Below are 19,508 nucleotides of genomic sequence, written 5' to 3' on the forward strand. Positions count from 1 at the left end.
GGGACCCTCTTCGCCGTCGATCGCGTATCACAACGTCCCTCCCCTCCCGGAATGCCAGGGCCCCGCCGCTAAATCCCAGTCTAAAAATATTAGGCGCCGAGTAACTTAATCAGGCGTGACGGGGGTTTGGAATGCCTGTCCGTTGCGCGATTATAAGGTGGGAGACGTTGCCGCAGGGGAAATAGAAAGGGTTTGCTATCTTCTTTGATTTAGGTTTGTTTGCTGCTTGGTGTATAAGCAATTAGTATACATGATGGGCGGCTCGTCACAAGGTAAGTTCTTCTTGCATTCATATGACTGACAGGTACTTGGTTAACCAACAACCCATGACTAGCCGGTCGCAACAATGGAATCCCAAGCACCATCCATTGGAGGGTGCCAACTGCCATGATAGTATGCTTTGTCCTTGGGTTAGGACTAGCCATCGGCCACCATTTCTACTACTACTCGCTTGACAATACCGCGGTCGGAGACCAAGACGAACAAGCCTGGAGGCTGAGAATCGGGACCGGCATGGCGTTTTTGGCGAAAACCTTCCTGACCACCGCTGTGGGCTTTGCCCTTGTTCAGAATTTCTGGTGGACCTTGCGGTTGAAGCCAGTGAGACTCTCGACCTTGGACTCGATGTGGGATATTCGAGGTAGTATATTCAACTTCTTCGATCCTCACATCTGGATCAGAGGCCCAAACGTCGCCATCCTGGGTCTCATCACTTGGTCAGTGATATCGTTGGCCGTGTCTTGAGTATACGCGAAACTGACCCTCTCCACAGGACAATCCCCCTAGTTACAGTCGTCACACCCGCAACTCTGTCAGTGCAATCGACCCTCATCTCAAGAGTAGCACCTCAACAGCTCCTCCCATACTTTGATTGGAACTTCTTCAAATACACTACAATGAGCGAAAGTGGCGTCGGAGAGCCGACGCCAACAATAACGCGGTTCATCACAGGCGCCGTAATCCAGGGCTCAGTCTACGACCTCACACCTCCAGCTCCAAATTCCTCATACACATATTCCTTCATCGGCCCCTACATACAATGCGAACAAGGCCGCGAAGCCGTCAATGCCTCCTTTGAGAATTGGTATCGTCGGAGCTCTATGTTTCAAATGACTTGGACTGGCTTCGTGGCCAAAACAGGCAACATCTCCCGTGACCTCGATGTGCTCTATGACAGCGACGTCTCGTGGAGAAATCCCATCGACACAGAACCGCTAGCTGAAGACCTCGTTGGAAAGCTCATCCTTGCTTTGCATCCATATGCCCCTTACCGAACAATTGTGGAATGCGCCATGTACAACGCCAGCATTACAGTCGACTTTGGCTTCGTTAACGGTCAGCAGTCACAGAATATCACAGAACTTACAGTCTTGAATCGCGTATTTGCGTACCGAGAAAAGCAAGCACCCACTCCACCAGACGAGCACGAGCGGTTTTCATATACGGCTATAATGGATCTCTTTAACAAGATGTTCGTCGGACGATGCTGGTACAACCCTGAACGTTGCACAGATACACAGGTCATGTCTAGTGCCCTCGCCGAGTCGAAGGAGATGTACGGCATGTTGTACGGCGACAACGTCCAGAATCAGACTGCCAAAATGCCGGGTCTTATTGAAGCCGCTGCGCAGTTGGGCAAGAATATCACGCTTAGTTTGCTCACCGATCCCTTTTTTCAGTATGTCAACACCTCCTTCCTATCCCTTCCCGCCCCCCTTACCCGCCTCCATCTAAAAGCCCCCTCTACTAACACTATCCAAAGCCAGAACATGTCCTCAGCCCCGCAAACGAACGTTACAATTTTTACCCTCGAACCGCGGTACCTTTATACCGCCAAAAATCTACTCATCGCCTACGGAGTCTCCGTCTTCGTTTCCCTTCTCTGTATCATCGCGGGGTTGTTATCGATGTGGTATAACGGGTTTGCGTTTGCGGACACATTATCCACTATCCTCCGCGCGACGCGGAACAAGAAATTCGATGAGATTGTTGATCGCGAGAGTACGACTGGTGCGGATCCGGGGCCTAAGGCGTTGGGTGATACAAGGGTTGTCTGGGTTGGACTTCCCGCCTCTGATTCTGGAGAAGGAGGGCGACAGGTTTCTGGATTAAAGCCACTACCAAGCCTAGCAGAGACCGAGAAGGGTACGAGTACAGGTAACGATAAAAGCACGCATCCAATGTCGCCGATTACATTCTCTAATCGGATTCGCGAGCGGAAGAGTTATCGTCCTGCTGTTGAGCGCGTGGAATCCAACTCGAATGAGGATGTGTCGAACTCAAATTCGACTTCGAACTTGACTGGGTTTTCTAGGGAGGGGTTCTTCTGATCCATTTTGATTTGCGTCGATCTGATTAAATTCGATTGGATTTGGCTTGGGAGCAGGTAAGATTTTGTATATCTTAAGATAAAACCTGGCTATATAGACCCCTATTGAAGTTGAGACGGGGGTAGATTTACGAATTACGATAGATAGATACCATGTCCATGCCACGCTATGACACGAGCAGGTCCCAATATCCAGAGTACTTACATATTAACAATATGCAAACGCAAATGCACCCGCTGCGCTATCGACTTACCATACCATATCAAGCCATACTATATCAACATATTCAGTATGCATACCTTAAACTCTTCATCAAACCTGTACCTACCCACAGCAACCGCACCCAAGTCAATCTACAGCAAGGCACGACACGGCACATCACGGCCATAGGTGAAATTACCTACTCCAACCCACCACAATCTAACGGCTCCTCATAAACCCTCACCCAGAGAACCTTCCCAGCAGCGGGATCCATCACGGCACTGAAATGCGTCATTTCGTTGGTCGTCGGGTACGTTGTTGTCCAGGCGATGAGTTCCTCGGGGGTAACTGTTACAAGGAGCTCTAGCGTTGGCTCTGGCTCTGGCTCTGGCTCTGACGCTCGCTCTGGCTTTCGCTCTCGCTCTCGGTCTTCCGGCAAATCAGCCATGCTCGTGGAGGTTTGTAAAGCGATGGTAGAAGACGAGCCAGACGGGCGCAAGCGCGCCGACCGCGTCCGACGAAGCGGATCTGTAACGAGTGATTTATCCTTATTCGGGCGGGTGCGTCGCTCCTCGCGTTTGGTGTCTGCGACTTTCTTATTCCATTTGGCCTGCATGCATTCTCTGCGCTCTTTGCTGTCGCCGATGAAATCGAGGAGTGAGATGTTGTTGTCGGGCGTTATGAGTGCCGCTGTGTGTTCTTGTCTTGAGGACGTAGACATAGTCATGGAAGGGTCTTGTTTGGGAGTTTGCTTCGCGAGCGCGGCCTCCATCTCGCGATCGCTGTTTGTGGCGACGATAAAGGAAGTGCTGCAGTATGTCTTTGTGGACCTGGCGCTGCGGTCTTTCTCGAGGACTGTTGTTTTGTGGCCGTCTGAGAGGATGATGTAGCAGGCTGTTGAGGGGGTGGCGGCAATGCGGGTGACGGCTTGGTCGAGGGGGAGGGTGTGTGTTTGTGTTTGTGTTTGTGTTTGTGTTTGGGCTGTGGGAATTGGGGTCTTCCGGAAGTAGGAGAGGGAGGGTAGGTATCCTCCTTCCTTTCGCTTCTGGTTTCCTTCTTTCCTTTCTTCGTCATTGTCCGGCACTGTGGATTGACTAGATCCAGTTGCAGAACGAGGAATTAGGAGGCCCCTTAGGACAGATGGAATGGACCTCCGTAGCCCTAGGAGCACGGCGACATGTCCCCCATAAAACCGAGCCTGCTTAATCCAAGAAGAGTCATCGTGATTTGGCCGGAAGTTCAACGAGACGCTCAGCCCGCGTCGAACACCAGTGAGAACACCCACGAACCCCACGTATGTAATGCTAGTCGCGAGGACCGGTGAATCAGGATCACCGTTGGCGACGAATTCGAGGTTGACGAGGAGCGCGCGGAGGGGCGCCATGTCCCAGTCCAGAGTGCGGAAGTGTAACATGTGCGGCTCTCGTTCTTTGCTCGTAGATGAAGATGAAGATGTAGAAGATGGCAATGAAAGAGCCGCGCCACTCGTACACCCCATAAGTAAGTCGAGGAGGACATTCAGCGCAACAACGAGGTACATCTCCACTCCCGTAACCTCCGCAATACCCTTTATCTCTTCGTTCTCTTCATTATCGTAGACGCGGCGGAGGAATCGGCGCGCGAGCCATTTTATCCTGGGGAGGTAGGATTCGGGTAAGAAGGATAAAACGAGTTCGTCGAAGAGGGAGGTTATGTCGAGGAGTTGCAACTTGTATTCTTTTGCGAGGGTGACGTAGCGTTTTGAGGGAGGGAGGGAGAGGTTGATGCGGCGGGTTGGTGGGGGGTCACCGTGGTAGAGGAATGTGCCGGTTTTGGAGCGAGGCATTGTGAATGTTGAAGCGGGTTAGGTTGGTGATGGCAGTCCGAGAGGAGGCCATGGTGGTTGAGTTCGAAGGAGAGGGCCGAGGCTGAGGCTCAGACAGAAGGTTGTACACTGAGGTCAGTGGTTGGTTGCTGTGGGTTGTTGTTGGTTGAGGTTGGTCAGAGGTTGCTTGGAGCCTGGAGAGGAGAATGTCACGGGACTAGCACAAACCTACAAAGTTATCAACGATATCAACATTCCTACAAAATAGAATGCACCAGAACAAAATCTTCTCTCCTACTGACTCTCATATCTCTATCCTACTTCGCCCGACACCAAGCCAAGACACCCCGTGATCTCGCGCATCCTTCGCTGCTCAGCCCCAATCATGCCACCCAGCACTACTAGCACTAACAGCATCTGCACTAACTAAAGCTGCCCAACCCATCATGCCACAAAACATTTACCCAGTTCCTCGTATACCCCGTTAGTTATTCCTTCCACTCTATTGGCCCAATTTACCTGTCTACCGGTTCCATCCCGACATTAACCTCTCCAGGAACATCGGCTCATACCACCCGCCATGACGGGCGGCAGTTCATGCCCGTTTGTCTGCCTAGTCCTTAGTCTCTCTATGGGCTTGCGGCGGTCTCCGTATGTAGTGTAGGAACTGGTGGTGAGGTGAGGTGACTCGGAATCATGCCTTCCTGTGACTGAATGCGATTCTCCCCGGTGTGTTGTCTGTTCGTATGATGGCGGATGGCGTCGTGTAGGATTGGTATAAGATGTCTGGTCTGTTGGCGGGGGTATCCTTACTTCTTACTATCATCATCATCAATTCAATCAATTGAAGACATCTTCTGTCTGATACATCAGTACCTCATACTATATTGAGCTATACATATTACTCAATACTATACAAACATCAAGACCAAACGAATCAGGTCTCAACCAACCAATCCAACCAACCAACAAACCAAAATGTCCTCGACAAAATCAACAACAAAGACCAATGACTCAGCCGCCCAAGCCCATCTAAAGAATGACTTTGGCGCTGATCTATGGGTCAAGAAGGGCACTGTTGATACACGGGTATGTCGCTTCCTTTCCTTTTCCTTCCACCGCCTACTACCCATCTACCTCTCTTCACACAAGATACTTATATATATGCCTTGTATAGCACCCAACAGCAGGCCGCGGCCTCTTCGCCGGCCTCCAAGACCAAAAGCAGTATAATGTCGGCGACGGCTGGGCGAAGCGCAATGCAGACGCCTCGACTGGGTTTCTGGGGTGGGTTTGGAATAAGTTTGTCTCCCTCTTTCCTTGCTCTTTTTTCTATTTCCTCCCTTTTTTTTTTGGATTTAACTAACATATTCTGTCTCTGGTATCTAGGGTATTCGGCGGCAACTACAAACCTCCACAACAATCATGATCCGAAACCGAGTCCGAATGTTATTCCAAACCCGAACCCTAATACCATCACAAGTACAAATTCGAGTGGGGATGTGACTGGCAATGACAATGCAGATGCAGACGAACATGCAGTCGTCGACCAATTCTGGAGGAGTTATTTGTGCGGGGACTTCTGGGAATGATTATCAGTCGGGGACAGATGTGTAAAATGCAGGACGGAGGAGTATGGAGTCCTTATTACTTAATGATTGATTTGTTTATTTGGTTTAGCATAGCAATGCATCTTTATCTTGATTCTTATTTGTTTGTTTATATGACTGGACTGCAGGTAGTACCGTTTATTCACATAGGTAGGGAGTATAACCACCTAGTCCACTCCAATCGAGTCCTGCCTTTTCCATATCTTGTCCCTACCTTGTATTTTGTGCATGTCAATCAAAAAGTGTATACGTAAAAGCCCTGATGGTAGACACATACGAACTAGTATCAAGTACTCGATTCGCACCTAAACATCGATAGCCCTGATCCCGCCTACCAGCCCTGCTCCTGCTACTGGTGTACATATAGGCCGAGGCAGCACGAGAGAACCTAATGGACCTACATTTATATCTTATATCGTCTCCATCACGGCACCAGATTAGGGCTTGGAATGAGGTTCCACTGGATACCTACGAGGCGGTCTATGGCAGGATGGTAGAGGACGACGATCGTCAATTCAATAAAGCAGGAAATGAACGGCTGGCTCGACGTGCTCGTTGGCACGTTGAACCTAGACTTTCGAGCGGCTAAAATTCACTATCACAAGAAACACCAGTGTTTTCGATGCAGATGGTTGCTGCTCTAAATAGTGGCTTCTGGCCTTTATGGAAATTCGCTGCAACGATGACTGGATGATTATGGTCCCATACCGGCGCTAGAAGGTTCGTTGGTATCTATTCCATCAAAATCTCTATATGTTGTCAACTTGACTGACGCGAAAAAGGCAAGTATAGGGAGTATATCAGCCTAACAGTTATTTACGAGTTGGTGCAATCTACGAGCATCGTGGAGGGGATCTGGTCGGGAAGATCTTCTCCCCTCTCTCTCTTTCAGACACTCTTAGGCTTTTCAGTCACAACTGACTGACCCATGATCTGGTCTGTTAAAAATGATGGCGCATGTGCTCCCGACGCAGGTGAATGGGAATGTATTGTCGCAATGGGTGAGAACAACCCGCGCCGCAACGCATTCGCAAACGGGAGCCCCGCTGACCATCACGCACGGCTAATCACCGTCTTCCATATACGAATGGCACAGCTTCTCCTCTCAGTCGTAAACTGCAGCCAACATCAACACCAACAGCAGCAGCAACAACCAGATGACGCCTGGCTAATGGGAAGCTGGCAGCGCGTCCTCGAAACATGCCAGGGCATAGCGGGCCTAGCGTCCGAATGGAACAGCGCGTTCTGCATCGCCGTAGACCCAGCAATCACATTTACGACCTTCACCACGCTCATTTTCTTCGATTTGCAGCGGAAGTCGTTGATGCCTATGGTGGACTCTAGGTCGAGTGCCTTGCGCGAGAGGATTGACCATGATATCACGGTTTTGCATTTACAGCTTAGGCATTTTGGCCGCATCTGGACGCAGGCGAGGTTGCTTGCTTGTAAGTCTTTTTTCATACCATACATAGGTATAGCGACGCACATGCTAATTCTACTCTACTCGTGGCGCGACGCAGTATCTTTCGAAAGCTTCAGCCAGTCTGTATCAGGCCCACTCTTGTACGGCCATCTCGTCTTGATCATTTCGCGGTTCGAGGCGCCCCTGCATCCGAGGTGGTTGCAGTTTCTTTCGTCGGCGAGGTCTGTTCTTGATGCTTGTCGTGTTCAGGATACCGGTTGAGATTCTCTCTTTGGGGTTATTTATTGTGGTCTGTTTTATGGGTAGTAGATTCCCCATGTCACAAGTTATATGATACTTTATTCGCTACCGGGGTATACATAGCATAATATCATAGCTCTCACAGTATAGTAAGGAGCTAAAGTACTTCAAGGCGATTCTCTGTTATTCCGCAGAGCAACATGCGATAAGAGAGACGGGATACCTATGGATCCTTCTTATATTGATCTGCATCATAGTACCTAGGGGACCTACCTTCTGGTCTCCAAGTTCTAAGCGAAAAGAGGTATGGGCCTCACTCAGACTTATGGTAAAGGATCATGCATGTATAGTAGTCTGAATAGTGTGCAGCAAAACAATTATTCATCAAGCAAAGCAAAGTAATACAAACCTCAGACAGCCAGGTGAGAACCTGGGTATATTATCTACCAAACTGTGTATACGGCCGAGTCAGATAAACAGTGGCCTACGGTAGTCTTGAAGAAGTTTGACTGGACGCTGCTAGGATTTTGGGATCTACTCCAGCATCCAACGAGCCTAATCCTCAGCCTATAACAGCCCCAGAATGCCTGATCAAATGATCGCGCAAGCACGCCATCACCTCCAACAAGAAGTCCTAAAACGAGGCTTGAATCGCGCAGATCCGCGCTCATGGGTATCAAGCAGTATCTCCACGCCAGCTTGGCCGCCAGGGTGATCGGTTCGAAGGGTACTTGGTGATTGATAACCACTCGCTTAGATGGGTAATGACCGCTTCAAGTCTCAACCTCGCCCTTTCCCTCGGCTTGACGAGAGCTTTGTGCTTGGATGATCGATTGGTGGGCGGTACCGTGATGAGACTGGGACTGAGCTGGGCCTGGGGTATAAGGGGTTCATGAGGGTGGGGTTTTTATATCCTCTTTGTGATTTTTTTTATGGCGAGTCTGGAAGGCCGGGCACGAAGGAGTTGTGTCCTAGGATATCTCAGAGTGCTTCTTCTCTGTCCAAGATTTGCATGAGGAGGCGCATGCTGTGGAGGTTTATGGGATGTAGAATGTTTTAATCTAGCGAGCGGGCAGAAGACAGAAGACATCATTTTTAGGTCCAACACATCTCGTGTATCAAGCAAAGTAGTGGCTACTAAGCACTGGCCCTAGTTTGCTGGTCCGTGGTCGCATGTTGCTTGGTTCAGCCGCTGGCCCTCCCCCCTCTCTTTCACATGTCCCAGGGCCGACAATAAGGAAATCAAAAGTTGTAACGGGTACTTGTCGAAGGCCAAGGCTCGTGGTTCTGTCAAACAAGACCAATCTATCGATGGACAATGCGTGTGCGTCTGCACAATGATGCTGAAACTCAGGTCTTTGAAAGAGGACGGCGTCTCCATCACCACCGGAGTAAACGAAACCCAGAGACAGCAAAGCAAGGAACCAAACTCGCGATGGGCTCATTCGTGATTGTTTCAAGAAATGTAAAGACCGGTAATCGGGGTCAGAGAGTCGCGAAAGAAATGGCTGGCGATCATGAAAGCGGCAAAACCAAGCAGCCAAGGGAGTACACATTGCACAATCGGCTGCTGAACAGGTTGAATAGCCCTTTGTACAGCCCCTCTGATCCAGCTGAGACAGTCAAAGCTCCACTGCATTATCTTCTGGCGGTCACAAGAAGATGCAATTCCCTTCACAATGGCCGTCAAGCACTCCGTGTCCGGAAGTTCGACAATCACCCTCATGCTCGGCACCTCAACAGTTATCTGCGTCCTTTCAACTGCCCTCTTAAGGCCGCTCTTGTCGGTGTGATAGCTCATACCTTGTCGTTGTCGGTCTTTGTCTGTGACAATGCGTAACGGTCCTACCTCCTTCGCCGCTCGTGGTGGATCGTTCTCCGTTTTGTATCGATAGATCGTGCCTGGATAAGCCCATAGGACAATGTCGTCAAACATCTCCCATGCGTGTCCCTCCAGAGTCAACAGTCTCTTGCGCTCCTCGGCGTAGTCTTTCTCCCTGTCCTCGTGACCATGGGGTCTATCGCCATAAAGCTCGTCGTGGGTAGGTTTGGGGGCAATCCCCATGATATAGTCGGCCTCGCTGGCGGTCATGCGCATGGATCGGGGGAATCCTGGGTCGTCCTTATACTCTTTTGGGAAGATATAGACCTGTAAGGCAACAGTCAGCACAGGGACAGGAAGCATGGGGGAAGGTGCAGGCCCTACCTTCTCAGCCGTGATTTTTGAGAACATTGTAGCTTGTGGATTGAGGCTGTCGGGCATCTCGTGGGCATCTCGTTGGGGGATTTGAGTATCGGCGTAGAGAGGCTGTCGGCGTCCTGGATAGAGGATAACTCATGGCAGCAATATGTTAGAAAAGCTATCCCCCCGCATGTTGAAAGAAAATGCGTTTGCACGAACATGACCGGTGTGGAAAGGGCAATATCAAATTGGTGCGTTACGAATTGGAGGGTATTCACTGCCTTTTCTGCACGCCTTCAAGCCTGCACTATTAGTGGACTGTTTACATCTAGGTGCTATCCCGGTAACCAAGCTTGAGAACGAAACCAATTCTTCTAGATGAGCTTCATATGTGCTACATCCATTACATCCTCTGTGATGCGTACGGAGCGATGGTTTGCATGCTGTTGAATGTGTCCTGCAAAATCCCACGTAAACAACAGAGGCCATCTCCTTGTTCAACTTCTCCGTATTTAGCAGAAGCCAAGAACGGTTGCATAGTTGTAGCAGATTGTAGCAGATCTCTTGCAGGTTTCATCAATTCCAACCCTTATCAGTGGCATTGAGAGGAGGTACGTTCCTTGTTTCGAGATTGAGATATAAACTTCGTAAACCTCTTCTAGTCTACATTTCACACATCTACACTTTCTAAATCTTCCTGTTGATCTTGGTCAGCATTCACACCATGTCAACTCCGCCTCTAAACCTGCAGCTCAATGGACACCGTGGCCAGGCCTCTGGAACCTACTCACCAGAGGCCGCATACTCAATTCTCCAACAGTACCTTTTACCAGACGAGGAGGACGAAGGTCTCTCCCTGGAGACGGCCTTCAGATCACTCAACGGGATGGCCTACTTCCCAGAACCCCCAACCAAGAACCCGGCCTTTGAAACACCCAGAGAAAGGTCCTTGAGAAAGTCTCACAGCGTGGTGATGGATATGTCCCACCTGCTGATCCATGTAGCCCGCCAAATCCCCTACCACCACCCAGCACAGGACAAGCTCGTAAAGCTCATCGTGCGCTTGTCACAAAGCAAGCACTTTATCTTCACCGGGAGCTTCACTGGCCATACGCGGATGGCGTACCTGATGGAGGAACTGGCTGAGCAAAACTACCGTATGTCTGGATCTCTTCCCCCTCCTCAATAGTTCCTGCTATATCGCTCTTGTCTCGCTGTAGACAGACATTCCATACTCACAGGAACCCATTCAAGCTGACGCAGCGGGCGATTCCATTCGCTTTCTTTCCCCCTCTAGACATCTTCCCCCTTGACAACTCCCGTTGCTGCAGCACCTCCCGTCAGCTCGTCAACACCAGGGCACTCAACCTCAGCGCCTTCAGTGCCCGCCTGCAAAGCGCGGGCCTTGACTCTTCTTTCCCGTCCGACATCCTCTGGGCCATGAGCGAGTTCGAGGAAGAACTCGACGCCGACGCCAACTACGACCCTGCGCTCCTCAGCGCACGTATCATCGCCGCGTCCACGTGGATTCTTTTCGCCGGCGACTACAATTATCGCGCCGTCGTGCTGGCGCCCGCTCTTGTGACGCCCGATCTGGAAAGAATTCATCGCGGCGGGGGGCTCTACACGGGTCCGGTCCTTGGTTTGGAACGCTGGATGTTCTGGGTGCGTAGGCTTGATGAGGTGTCGAGGCTTGCTGGTGTTTCTGGGGAGGCGCATGAGAGGGGCCAGGAGGCTGTTGGTGTTATGAAGGCTTTGGCGGAGAGCGGGTAGTTTAGTACTGTTATTTTGTTTTTGGCTCTTGATGACTGGCTTGGCTTTGTGGCTTTGCTGTGTCGAGTTTGGTGCTTTGATAATATGTTATCTTTTTGTTGTTTTGTTGTTGTTTTTGAAAAAAGAAAAAAAAAAAAAAAAACTGTACCCCCTTGTCTGAATGGACCAGATCGTTGGGATCGGTCTGTTGCTGAAAGCCAGTTATAATCAGGCTGTGAGTTTACAATGTCTTCAGAGAAACGAAACTATTCCTAGTCTACTATTTGGGACTCAAAGAGGTGATTGAATGCAATGACCATACAATCTGCCCGTGGTCAGATACACTCCCTACACTCTAGACCCAGAAAGGCCCTCGAAGGTTGGACCATCTAGTTCCAGGGCATATTATTCAGGGGATATTCCCGGGTGGATGACCGTTTACAGGTTTTACAGCAAGAAGAGTATGTATAGTACGCATTTTACCTCCTCACTACATACAATGGCCAACTATCGGCGACGGAACCAAACGATGACCTTTTCGAAGAGCAGACAACAAAAACAAACAAACAGCATATAGCTATAGCAAACGGGTATGCGAGCGCCAAATGTCTGCTTGTGTCGAATGCGTGGTATAGAAAGTCTAAAGACTTGGACTGCATGGAACCAAGAGAGATGGAAAACGAAACGGAAACAGAATAAGATGGGAGGAAGGAATCAAGAAAGAAGAAAAACCCGTCTAATGGCTAAAGCAAGTGCGGAAAGGAATCGAACGAAAGGAGAAGAGAAAACATGCAGCAAGGTAGAACGGAACGGAAAGCACATCAATCACCAGTCGTCATCATCATCATGCTTCCCCTGCATTGCGCTCTGGCGTGCCCTAAGTGCCTCGGCGAGACCGCCTGCAAGACTAGCATTGGAGACACTACTCGGTGTTCCGCGACCACTAGCGCCAGACGAATCACCAGCAGAGTTCATGCTGACGGCACTATCTCTGGGCGCTGGAGGTGGGGCGGGAGCTGTCTTGCGGCCGGCCATGTTCGGGCGCTTGGCTGGGGGTGCTGGGGGCGGCGCCTTGGACTTAGCGGCCGCGACGGTGGCGGAGCCGTTTCCATTGACGGCTGGGATAGGGCTTGGTGTCGCGCGGGGAGCGACGGGCGGTGGTGGAGGAGGAGTTGGTCGAGCGACGGGGGGCGGGGCTTGCTCTTCGAGATACGCTTCGGGAGTCCAGCCTTGGGCTGAGGTGTCGAGGTTCATGCAGAGCCACCAGCCTGGAGAGGTTAGTTAAGGTACAGAACTTGAAATGGACAGGACTCACCATTTCCTTCCTTGGAAACAATCTGGACGAGTTCACCCGCGCGAATCGATAGCATACCGCTGCTGTCGCTGTTAAAGTCGTACAATGCCTTGGCCTTCTTTGGACCTGAGGCGGCGGCCGGTGGCGGCGGCGGCGGCGGCGGAGGTGCCCTAGCAGACGCTGTGGATGAGTTCCGGGAGTGTGGCTGGGCTGCGACAGCTGCTACAGGCTGTGGAACAGGCCTTGATGCAGGGGTTGGCTGTGCGGAAGGCATGGGCTGTGGCTGTGGTACCGCCCGGCGCTCTGGGGCGGGTCTGGACGCCAGCTTGGATGGGCCACCGCCTGGACCACCAGGTCGAAGAAGCTTGCCTTTCGTGACTGGTCGAGCGGCGACTTGCTTTCCTCGTGGAGTAGGCTTGGACTGCGAGCTGGCGGGCTCGCCTGAACCGGTGTGGATGGTCGAACTCTTGTAAGTGTCGACTTGAGTTGCCGACGGCTCCTTGACGACCTTGACGGTGGCGACTTTGCCCGGCTTCTTGTTGTACTCGATTTGAGGTCCGATTTTGAGGTCCAGTTGTCCACGAAGCGCGTTGTGCAAGTGCGTGAAGAGCTCGGTCTTGAAGACGCAGTTGCACAGTGGATCGGGTTCTTGGCCACCGATGACGAACGAAAACCAGTCATCGCGGAAGTTGGAAGCGCTGACAGCCTTGATGGCTCCAATAGGAATGGTTCGCTCTGAAGAAATGACTAGCTGGTTGTTGACAAAGTTCTGCGCGACAATGTAGACATGTCGATTTGTCTGCGAATGTCAGTGAAAGCTTTTGATCGGGTAGGATGTACGTACCAAGACGAATATCCGAGCCATAGGCTTACTTGATCGACCGAATTTGGAGACTAGAACCTCACCACGGCAGGAGAACAGAACATCCTCAGAACCTGAGAAGTTAGTAATATACTCTTTGAGATGGTGTTGATATACATACTGCTGATAGCTGCACCGCTGCAAATCATCTCTCCAGGACCACCCTTGTTACCAATACCAACGTAGTCGCCAAGGAAACGTCGAGATCCGAGAATACTCATTCTCCTGCGCTCCTTGCGGCCGCCCAGGATTTGGTGACCTTGGTCGCGCAGTTTGATGAACTCAAGACCGCCGGTAGTGCGGCGCCAGAAACGCTGAATGCGGATAGCACACTCAGTACGGTAGCGCAGGTAGTTCCTCCAGGCTCGCTGGATTCGAATAGCCATGTTGGCCCAGTAGCGGTCACGCATAGCCTCAAGAGCGAATAGAGTCTCGGGTGTCTTGACGAAGACCTTGGTGATACCCATCTGGTACTCCTCGGCGGGAATTCGTGTATCCTTCAAGATCTGACGTGCTCCTGATTCAACGTCACCCGTCCACGTATATTCACCAGCGTACGATGCCTTGGGAGATAGCAGGTAGAAACGCTCCACGAACTTGTCAAATGTCTGACGGTAAGCGAAACCAGCGCGACGAATGCGGACGTTCTCTTGGAGACCGAGATACTTGATCTGGTGAAGAACGTTTCCTTCGTTGTACTCTTTCGGTGCCTTGTTGTCGTTCGGCTTGATGGTTCGGATGTACGACGGTTGAGCCTTCATCAGTGTTGCGACGAGATCGTTTGCGGAAGCCTTGATTTTATCGCTAGCGGTTGGTGGACGTCGCTTGTCATCCTGGTTGACCTGCTCTGGGAAGAGTGAGTGCACGAACTGGTTGCTGCTAGACTGGACAAGGTTCAACAAATCCTTCAAGAGCTGATCCTTGTTCTTGTCGGTCATTCCCTGGATAGCATAGCTCACGTCACCAGCGTAGTGCTTGACGATGAACTGTCCTTGCCGGCTCTCGAAGTTAGGGTTCTGTCCGAGGAAGTTCAATCGGCCAACGAAGGTGTTGTCAGCAGCACCGGAATCAGCGTGCGCTGTCGCGCAAGCATCGTTCAAAGCAGCAAAGACACCAGGAGGGCGCTTGTCCTCGATCAACGAACACACGACCTTGTTGTCAAAGTACTTGATGGGTGTCCACGTAATCTGCTCGCGCTCGTACTCCTCTTGTTCGGCCTTTAGCGTCAACTGAATGAAAATCTGCTGGAGCTTCTCATTGACATAGTTGATGCAAAGTTGCTCGAAAGAGTTCTTCTCGAAAATCTCGAAACCGTAAATATCAAGGATACCAATTGAGTTTGCGATGGCACCCCTGGCAGTCAATGACTGGTTAACACGCGCAACAATCCAGTCGAAGAGGTTGAAGTAGATGCCCTTGGACAAGGCGTCGCGCACAGCCAAGGCTTGCGTAGTGTTCAGCGGGACCTCGTAGACGGAGCCGCGACGACCACCACGGCTAGTCTCCATCATACGAATGGTCAATGCCTGGTTAACCTGGGCGGCGTCAACCTCCAGCAAGTACGCGACAAAGTCCACCACCGACTGGTCCGTAATAGCGGCATTTCCGTTGTCATCCTCGCCGAATTGAACGTTACCAAGCCACAGGATTGCGGCCAGCATCCGGAACACGTTGTCCTGTTCCGCTTCTGACATTCCGATAACGTTCATCGCATTCAGGGTGTCTTGGAACTCCGCAACATCGTCGACACCGGGAACATCGTAACATTTCGATCGGCTTGTGTATAGGTAGGACTGAGGTTGCTGGATACCGAAGGAATCTAGAGCGACATTAGCAGGCGCAGTCAACACTCAAGCATATGAACCCACCTCGGTACTTCTGCGGCGCGCCTTTGGCGAACTGGTAGAAAATGTGAAAGTTGCGCTCATTTGTAATCTGTCCCACAACTCTCGACTTCTCTAGCAAGTAGTTTGTGATGTTGGCACCGACGGGCTCGCCATTCGTGTTGAACTCCAACGACAGATACTTTCCGAATCGCGAGGAATTGTTGTTTCGCAATGTCTTCGCGTTACCGAACGACTCTAGCAGAGGGTTGGTCGCGAGAACCATGTCCTTTGTTTGTTGGATAGATGAATCGCTTCCCCCTGATACGCTGGCAATGTACTGCATGATCCGCTTCGCCGCTTCGGTCTTACCGGCACCTGACTCGCCGGAGATAATCACGCATTGGTTGTCCTTGTATGCTTTCATATTATAGTACGACGATTCTGCGACCGCGAATACATGGGGAGGGACTTCGAGACGGTTCTTGCCGCGGTACGAGTCGAGGACCTTATCGGTGTAGATACCCACTAAACAGAGAGCAGCCAGTTAGCCAGGTTCGCACCGCAAGATCAAAATGCAATCACTTACAGTCTCGGAAAGGGTTGACAGAGACCAGCACATGTCCGATATAGGTCTAATGAGGAATCGCATTAGCACACATCACTCCCGCGCATCCCCTCCACGCAGGGGCGGCCGGCTTACGTAGATTTCGTCATGTTGAAATCGCAGCTTCAGGTTGTCGTTAATGGCCTCGTTGGAGATTTTGCTGAGTAGTGTAAGATCTGAGACCCCAATTTCCTTCTTCTTTGTGCTTTCGAACACGGCCTTGCGGACTTGTGGCTTCCCCGCTTGTCGGCCATCGCCCACATCGGCGGTACCTTTGGAGCGACCGAAGCGGCTCTTCTTCTCCCCGCCAGCAGGACGTCGTGAGTGACCCTAGTAGACAGTTCAATTAGCCGTGTTGCTATCTAGTTATACCTTGTTTCCTTACCATTGTGACTGTTACCGATTACCCGGAATGCGCCACGCGACAAGATATGTGGCCTATCAATCACCCGCGGAAATAGAGGGAGATAACGCTCAGGCCAGGAGGGGGAGGGACACGGAAATAAGAGGTCCAGTCCCCGCGGGGTTATATAGAAAATGGAAAGGAGAAAAAAGGAAAGATTACGAGAGAGGAGCAACAAGGGAAGAACGAGAGTAGAGGGAGAGCAAGGGAGCACGAGGGAAGAGGGATGACGCTGTGGAGGAGAACTGAATGCTCTCCAGTCCAGGTCGAGATCAACGGGCACCGCTTGCGCCACACTCCTTACACGTGTGGCACCGTTGGGTGTCTTTCTTAGGCCGACAACGCGCAATCCCCATTAAATCCGTTATTAATAGCATTATCCCAGTTATTCTTGCTGCCTTTGGCCTGGACCCAGGCGGCAAATTGTGAACCCTTTTTGTTCCTGGCGCTATTTCGTCATTAACCCCAGTATTGAGCCGCGAACTGTACTCCAGATGCTATACGATCGACAGAACCTGAGAACTCCAAGAAAGGATTAATGCTTTTCAATTTGTCTTGAGTGTATTGATTGCAGTTATTTAGGTCTCAATGCGCAAGTAGCGGTGACTGACGACTGACCCAAGCGCGCCCTCGGAAGTGCGGCAAATATATATCTCGGCGTAGTCGCCATCAACTAGGCAATCACATACCAGTTCCGTCTTCCAGACTGTCCTCTTGCCAAAACCGCACTACACTTCCTGCTGTACCCTGACCTAGATAGTCGACGAGAAGCCCCTGTCCCCCCTGCATACGAGTAGCAGCACTTAGCTTCTTGAAAGACGGAAACAAGTCGCTCAACACATTGCGACTCTGCTCGTCCAGAGTACGAGGGTAGTCCGAGGTAGTATGAGTTAGCAACGCAACGGAATCGCCAAGAGTCGAATTGACCATCGGAATGTCCTCGATATTTGTCATGTACTCGTGGATTGACGGAAAGAAAGAGGAAGCGTCTGGAATGGGTATCACTGGGAGAGAGATCGCAGGGGTCTCGAACATACTAATGTAGTGATGTAGAGTTAGTAGAGACATTCATCACGATTGAGAATAGGGATCGGAGTATTACAGAGTTTGCAATGCCAGAAGACCATTCAGGCTGTACTTCCCGCTCGCACTGGTGAACGCGTCTTCTGACAGAAGCAACGCAATTCCTTTTCTGGCTGGTGTCGGCTCCGAGGAAACGAAGTGTCTTAGCCGGAGAATGGTATTCTGCTTCTCAGAATCTTGAAGGAGGCACGGTGTTAAGAGAAGGACCTGCAGTCCTTGCGTGCATTTTCTGTGTTGAAAGATGAAGTCGACAGTCTGCGAAGCGCGTTCTTTCGCAATGGTAATCATTAATGGAGATCGCTTATACTTGGAGATGAAGAAGCTAACCTTCGACGTCCTCTGACGATGCTGCGAGAACCGGTTCAATGACGTTCCAAAGCGAACGATCGCGAAGAGATGGACTATAGGTAGCTCGTATGCCTAGATGCTTCTCCATCTCGAGAGAAGTGCGTCTCTGACACTGTACTATGTGAGATTGTTCCTTGGAGAAGCGGAGTAGATTAGAGTTCTATATGAGAGGGAGAAGTAACGCCCAAGCCATGCACGGGATCTCAGAAGTCACCATGAGAGGGGTATCTGAGAACAACAACAAACGCCGGAATGCAAAAGATTAATATACAAATATATGCAAGTATACATAGGCCTTGAACTGTAAGTTTTCAGAATCTTACTATCCAATGTCCCGCCAAGAAAGAATACTATTGGCAGTCAACATATAGCACCTTTTCCGACCTGGGGTGAAGCAAGAATTCGGGAGCAGACTAGGCCTTTTTGCTTCCTGTATCGGAGGTGGTAGAAACGACTGTCAGTGTTGACGGTGAGACGACAGCAGGGGCTTTAGGAGGCTCAGTTTGAGTTGCGACTTGCTGGCTTGCAGTTGTCACAGTCTGCTGCTCTGGGCTCTGAGTAAAAGGGAGGTATGATGTGATTGTCGAGAACCATCCTTGCTCCTCCTGTGCGACCACTGGCTCTGGCTCAACGTCTTCAATCACTCGCTGGAGGATACGCCGGGACGGTTGCGGTAGCTCCCCGCTCTTTTCAAGAGAGATGAACGCTTCCCTGTAAACTCCTACAGCTTCCTCTAGTTCAGCCAGACGAGCCGCGACGTCGTCTCTGCGTGTGTTCTCCTTTCTCCTGGATCTCCACGATTCAAACAGTATCAATCCACCAGCCACCATAAACAAAAATGTCTCGCTTATAAATGTCGCTCCCGATTCAATGGCTTTTGACTCTGACAGCGGACGGATATGCGGTCTCGGCGCGGGCTTATCTGATTCGGATGTGGCAGCTTTCACCTTTGCAAGCGCTTCCTCCTCCGCCTTCGTATCAGCTTGTGTCTTTACCGTCGGCGATGTAGGCTTGTGTTTTCGGAGTTCTGCTTCAGCAGTGGCTCGTCGCGTTGCGGCGGCATTGTCGCGAATTGTACCTAGACGGAGCCGCATGTCGAGTCGATGGAGGCCTTGGGCCATGGAGATGCAGATCCGTCGGAATCGTTCATGTTCGCGAGCCTGTGCCTTGATTTGATTCTGAAAAGGTCAGTATGCTTTCGGTGAATTTGCGGCAAGGTAAGGGTCCCAGCGACGTACGGCTATCGGCTTTGACAGGGTGCGGATGGCAAGGGACGAGAGTTTAAGTGTGAGGGACATGGTGGCTTGCGGTTGAGAGGCGGGGGTAGAAGTAGGAGTTGTTCAAGTCACACAGATGTTGACAGAGTGTCCATAGCAGACGATAATGTCAATTTGCAGACCAGCGTGAGTCAGAATAATATGGACAGTCGGAGAATCGGTGGTCCTCGAAAAGCCCGCACCTGTCGCACCGCCATCGTCATCCTGGCTGAGCGGATCGATCGTCAGGCACTAATAGTCCCAATCGGACCTAGGTCAGGTGTCAGCCG

General features: G+C 51.0%; 9 protein-coding genes across 9 annotated transcripts; 4 read left to right on the top strand and 5 right to left on the bottom strand.

Moving 5' to 3' along the window:
* Positions 1-143: 143 nt before the first annotated feature.
* On the top strand, positions 144-2,414 carry BDV14DRAFT_104244 (uncharacterized protein). Its single transcript, XM_073765553.1, has 3 exons — positions 144-716; positions 773-1,678; positions 1,763-2,414. The coding sequence occupies exons 1-3, from the start codon at positions 388-390 to the stop codon at positions 2,328-2,330; spliced, it is 1,803 nt and encodes a 600-aa protein (XP_073632369.1). The 5' UTR covers positions 144-387; the 3' UTR covers positions 2,331-2,414.
* Positions 2,415-2,464: 50 nt separating this feature from the next.
* Positions 2,465-4,356, bottom strand: BDV14DRAFT_187345 (uncharacterized protein; the record flags this gene model as incomplete). Its single annotated transcript, XM_073770943.1, has 3 exons — positions 2,465-2,496; positions 2,745-3,512; positions 3,627-4,356. The coding sequence occupies 3 exons, from the start codon at positions 4,354-4,356 to the stop codon at positions 2,465-2,467; spliced, it is 1,530 nt and encodes a 509-aa protein (XP_073632370.1).
* A 957-nt stretch (positions 4,357-5,313) lies between these two features.
* Positions 5,314-5,764, top strand: BDV14DRAFT_196224 (uncharacterized protein; the record flags this gene model as incomplete). The annotated part of the gene is made up of 3 exons (XM_073772389.1): positions 5,314-5,424; positions 5,513-5,637; positions 5,725-5,764. The coding sequence occupies 3 exons, from the start codon at positions 5,314-5,316 to the stop codon at positions 5,762-5,764; spliced, it is 276 nt and encodes a 91-aa protein (XP_073632371.1).
* Positions 5,765-6,942: 1,178 nt separating this feature from the next.
* On the top strand, positions 6,943-7,629 carry BDV14DRAFT_196225 (transcription factor domain-containing protein; the record flags this gene model as incomplete). Its single annotated transcript, XM_073772390.1, has 2 exons — positions 6,943-7,390; positions 7,466-7,629. The coding sequence occupies 2 exons, from the start codon at positions 6,943-6,945 to the stop codon at positions 7,627-7,629; spliced, it is 612 nt and encodes a 203-aa protein (XP_073632372.1).
* A 1,435-nt stretch (positions 7,630-9,064) lies between these two features.
* Positions 9,065-9,871, bottom strand: BDV14DRAFT_196226 (uncharacterized protein; the record flags this gene model as incomplete). The annotated part of the gene is made up of 2 exons (XM_073772391.1): positions 9,065-9,757; positions 9,815-9,871. The coding sequence occupies 2 exons, from the start codon at positions 9,869-9,871 to the stop codon at positions 9,065-9,067; spliced, it is 750 nt and encodes a 249-aa protein (XP_073632373.1).
* Positions 9,872-10,514: 643 nt separating this feature from the next.
* On the top strand, positions 10,515-11,563 carry BDV14DRAFT_196227 (DUF3632 domain-containing protein; the record flags this gene model as incomplete). Its single annotated transcript, XM_073772392.1, has 2 exons — positions 10,515-10,947; positions 11,088-11,563. 2 exons carry the CDS (start codon positions 10,515-10,517, stop codon positions 11,561-11,563), a joined length of 909 nt encoding a protein of 302 aa, XP_073632374.1.
* Positions 11,564-11,993: 430 nt separating this feature from the next.
* On the bottom strand, positions 11,994-16,840 carry BDV14DRAFT_165905 (class I myosin myoA). Its single transcript, XM_073767393.1, has 8 exons — positions 16,514-16,840; positions 16,225-16,458; positions 16,111-16,156; positions 15,567-16,049; positions 13,820-15,517; positions 13,681-13,772; positions 12,858-13,635; positions 11,994-12,810 (listed from the first exon to the last, which is right to left on the bottom strand). The coding sequence occupies exons 1-8, from the start codon at positions 16,514-16,516 to the stop codon at positions 12,368-12,370; spliced, it is 3,777 nt and encodes a 1,258-aa protein (XP_073632375.1). The 5' UTR covers positions 16,517-16,840; the 3' UTR covers positions 11,994-12,367.
* Positions 16,841-17,141: 301 nt separating this feature from the next.
* Positions 17,142-18,138, bottom strand: BDV14DRAFT_104569 (uncharacterized protein). Its single transcript, XM_073765554.1, has 2 exons — positions 17,634-18,138; positions 17,142-17,567 (listed from the first exon to the last, which is right to left on the bottom strand). Exons 1-2 carry the CDS (start codon positions 17,900-17,902, stop codon positions 17,213-17,215), a joined length of 624 nt encoding a protein of 207 aa, XP_073632376.1. The 5' UTR covers positions 17,903-18,138; the 3' UTR covers positions 17,142-17,212.
* Positions 17,796-19,426, bottom strand: BDV14DRAFT_165908 (OPA3 family protein). Its single transcript, XM_073767394.1, has 3 exons — positions 19,201-19,426; positions 17,942-19,140; positions 17,796-17,883 (listed from the first exon to the last, which is right to left on the bottom strand). Exons 1-2 carry the CDS (start codon positions 19,258-19,260, stop codon positions 18,376-18,378), a joined length of 825 nt encoding a protein of 274 aa, XP_073632377.1. The 5' UTR covers positions 19,261-19,426; the 3' UTR covers positions 17,796-17,883; positions 17,942-18,375.
* Between the last annotated feature and the right edge of the window lie 82 nt (positions 19,427-19,508).

This window comes from Aspergillus stella-maris (assembly GCF_047715825.1).
Source record: "Aspergillus stella-maris strain CBS 113639 unplaced genomic scaffold BDV14scaffold_5, whole genome shotgun sequence".
NCBI classification, from domain to species: Eukaryota; Fungi; Ascomycota; class Eurotiomycetes; order Eurotiales; family Aspergillaceae; genus Aspergillus; species Aspergillus stella-maris.

What these genes read in the sequence shown, in the direction of transcription:
- BDV14DRAFT_104244 (XM_073765553.1), top strand. Translation starts at nt 388, where the DNA reads ATGATAGTATGCTTTGTCCTTGGGTTAGGACTAGCCATCGGCCACCAT. An exon ending in ATCCTGGGTCTCATCACTTG is followed by an intron (nt 717 to 772) that starts GTCAGTGATATC and finishes CCCTCTCCACAG; the next exon opens with GACAATCCCCCTAGTTACAG. An exon ending in CTCACCGATCCCTTTTTTCA is followed by an intron (nt 1,679 to 1,762) that starts GTATGTCAACAC and finishes CACTATCCAAAG; the next exon opens with CCAGAACATGTCCTCAGCCC.
- BDV14DRAFT_165905 (XM_073767393.1), bottom strand. An exon ending in CGCGCCGCAGAAGTACCGAG is followed by an intron (nt 15,518 to 15,566) that starts GTGGGTTCATAT and finishes ATGTCGCTCTAG; the next exon opens with ATTCCTTCGGTATCCAGCAA. An exon ending in TGTTTCCAAGGAAGGAAATG is followed by an intron (nt 12,811 to 12,857) that starts GTGAGTCCTGTC and finishes TAACCTCTCCAG; the next exon opens with GCTGGTGGCTCTGCATGAAC.
- BDV14DRAFT_104569 (XM_073765554.1), bottom strand. Translation starts at nt 17,902, where the DNA reads ATGATTACCATTGCGAAAGAACGCGCTTCGCAGACTGTCGACTTCATC. An exon ending in CTTCTGGCATTGCAAACTCT is followed by an intron (nt 17,568 to 17,633) that starts GTAATACTCCGA and finishes TCACTACATTAG; the next exon opens with TATGTTCGAGACCCCTGCGA.
- BDV14DRAFT_165908 (XM_073767394.1), bottom strand. Translation starts at nt 19,260, where the DNA reads ATGTCCCTCACACTTAAACTCTCGTCCCTTGCCATCCGCACCCTGTCA. An exon ending in CCCTGTCAAAGCCGATAGCC is followed by an intron (nt 19,141 to 19,200) that starts GTACGTCGCTGG and finishes TGACCTTTTCAG; the next exon opens with AATCAAATCAAGGCACAGGC.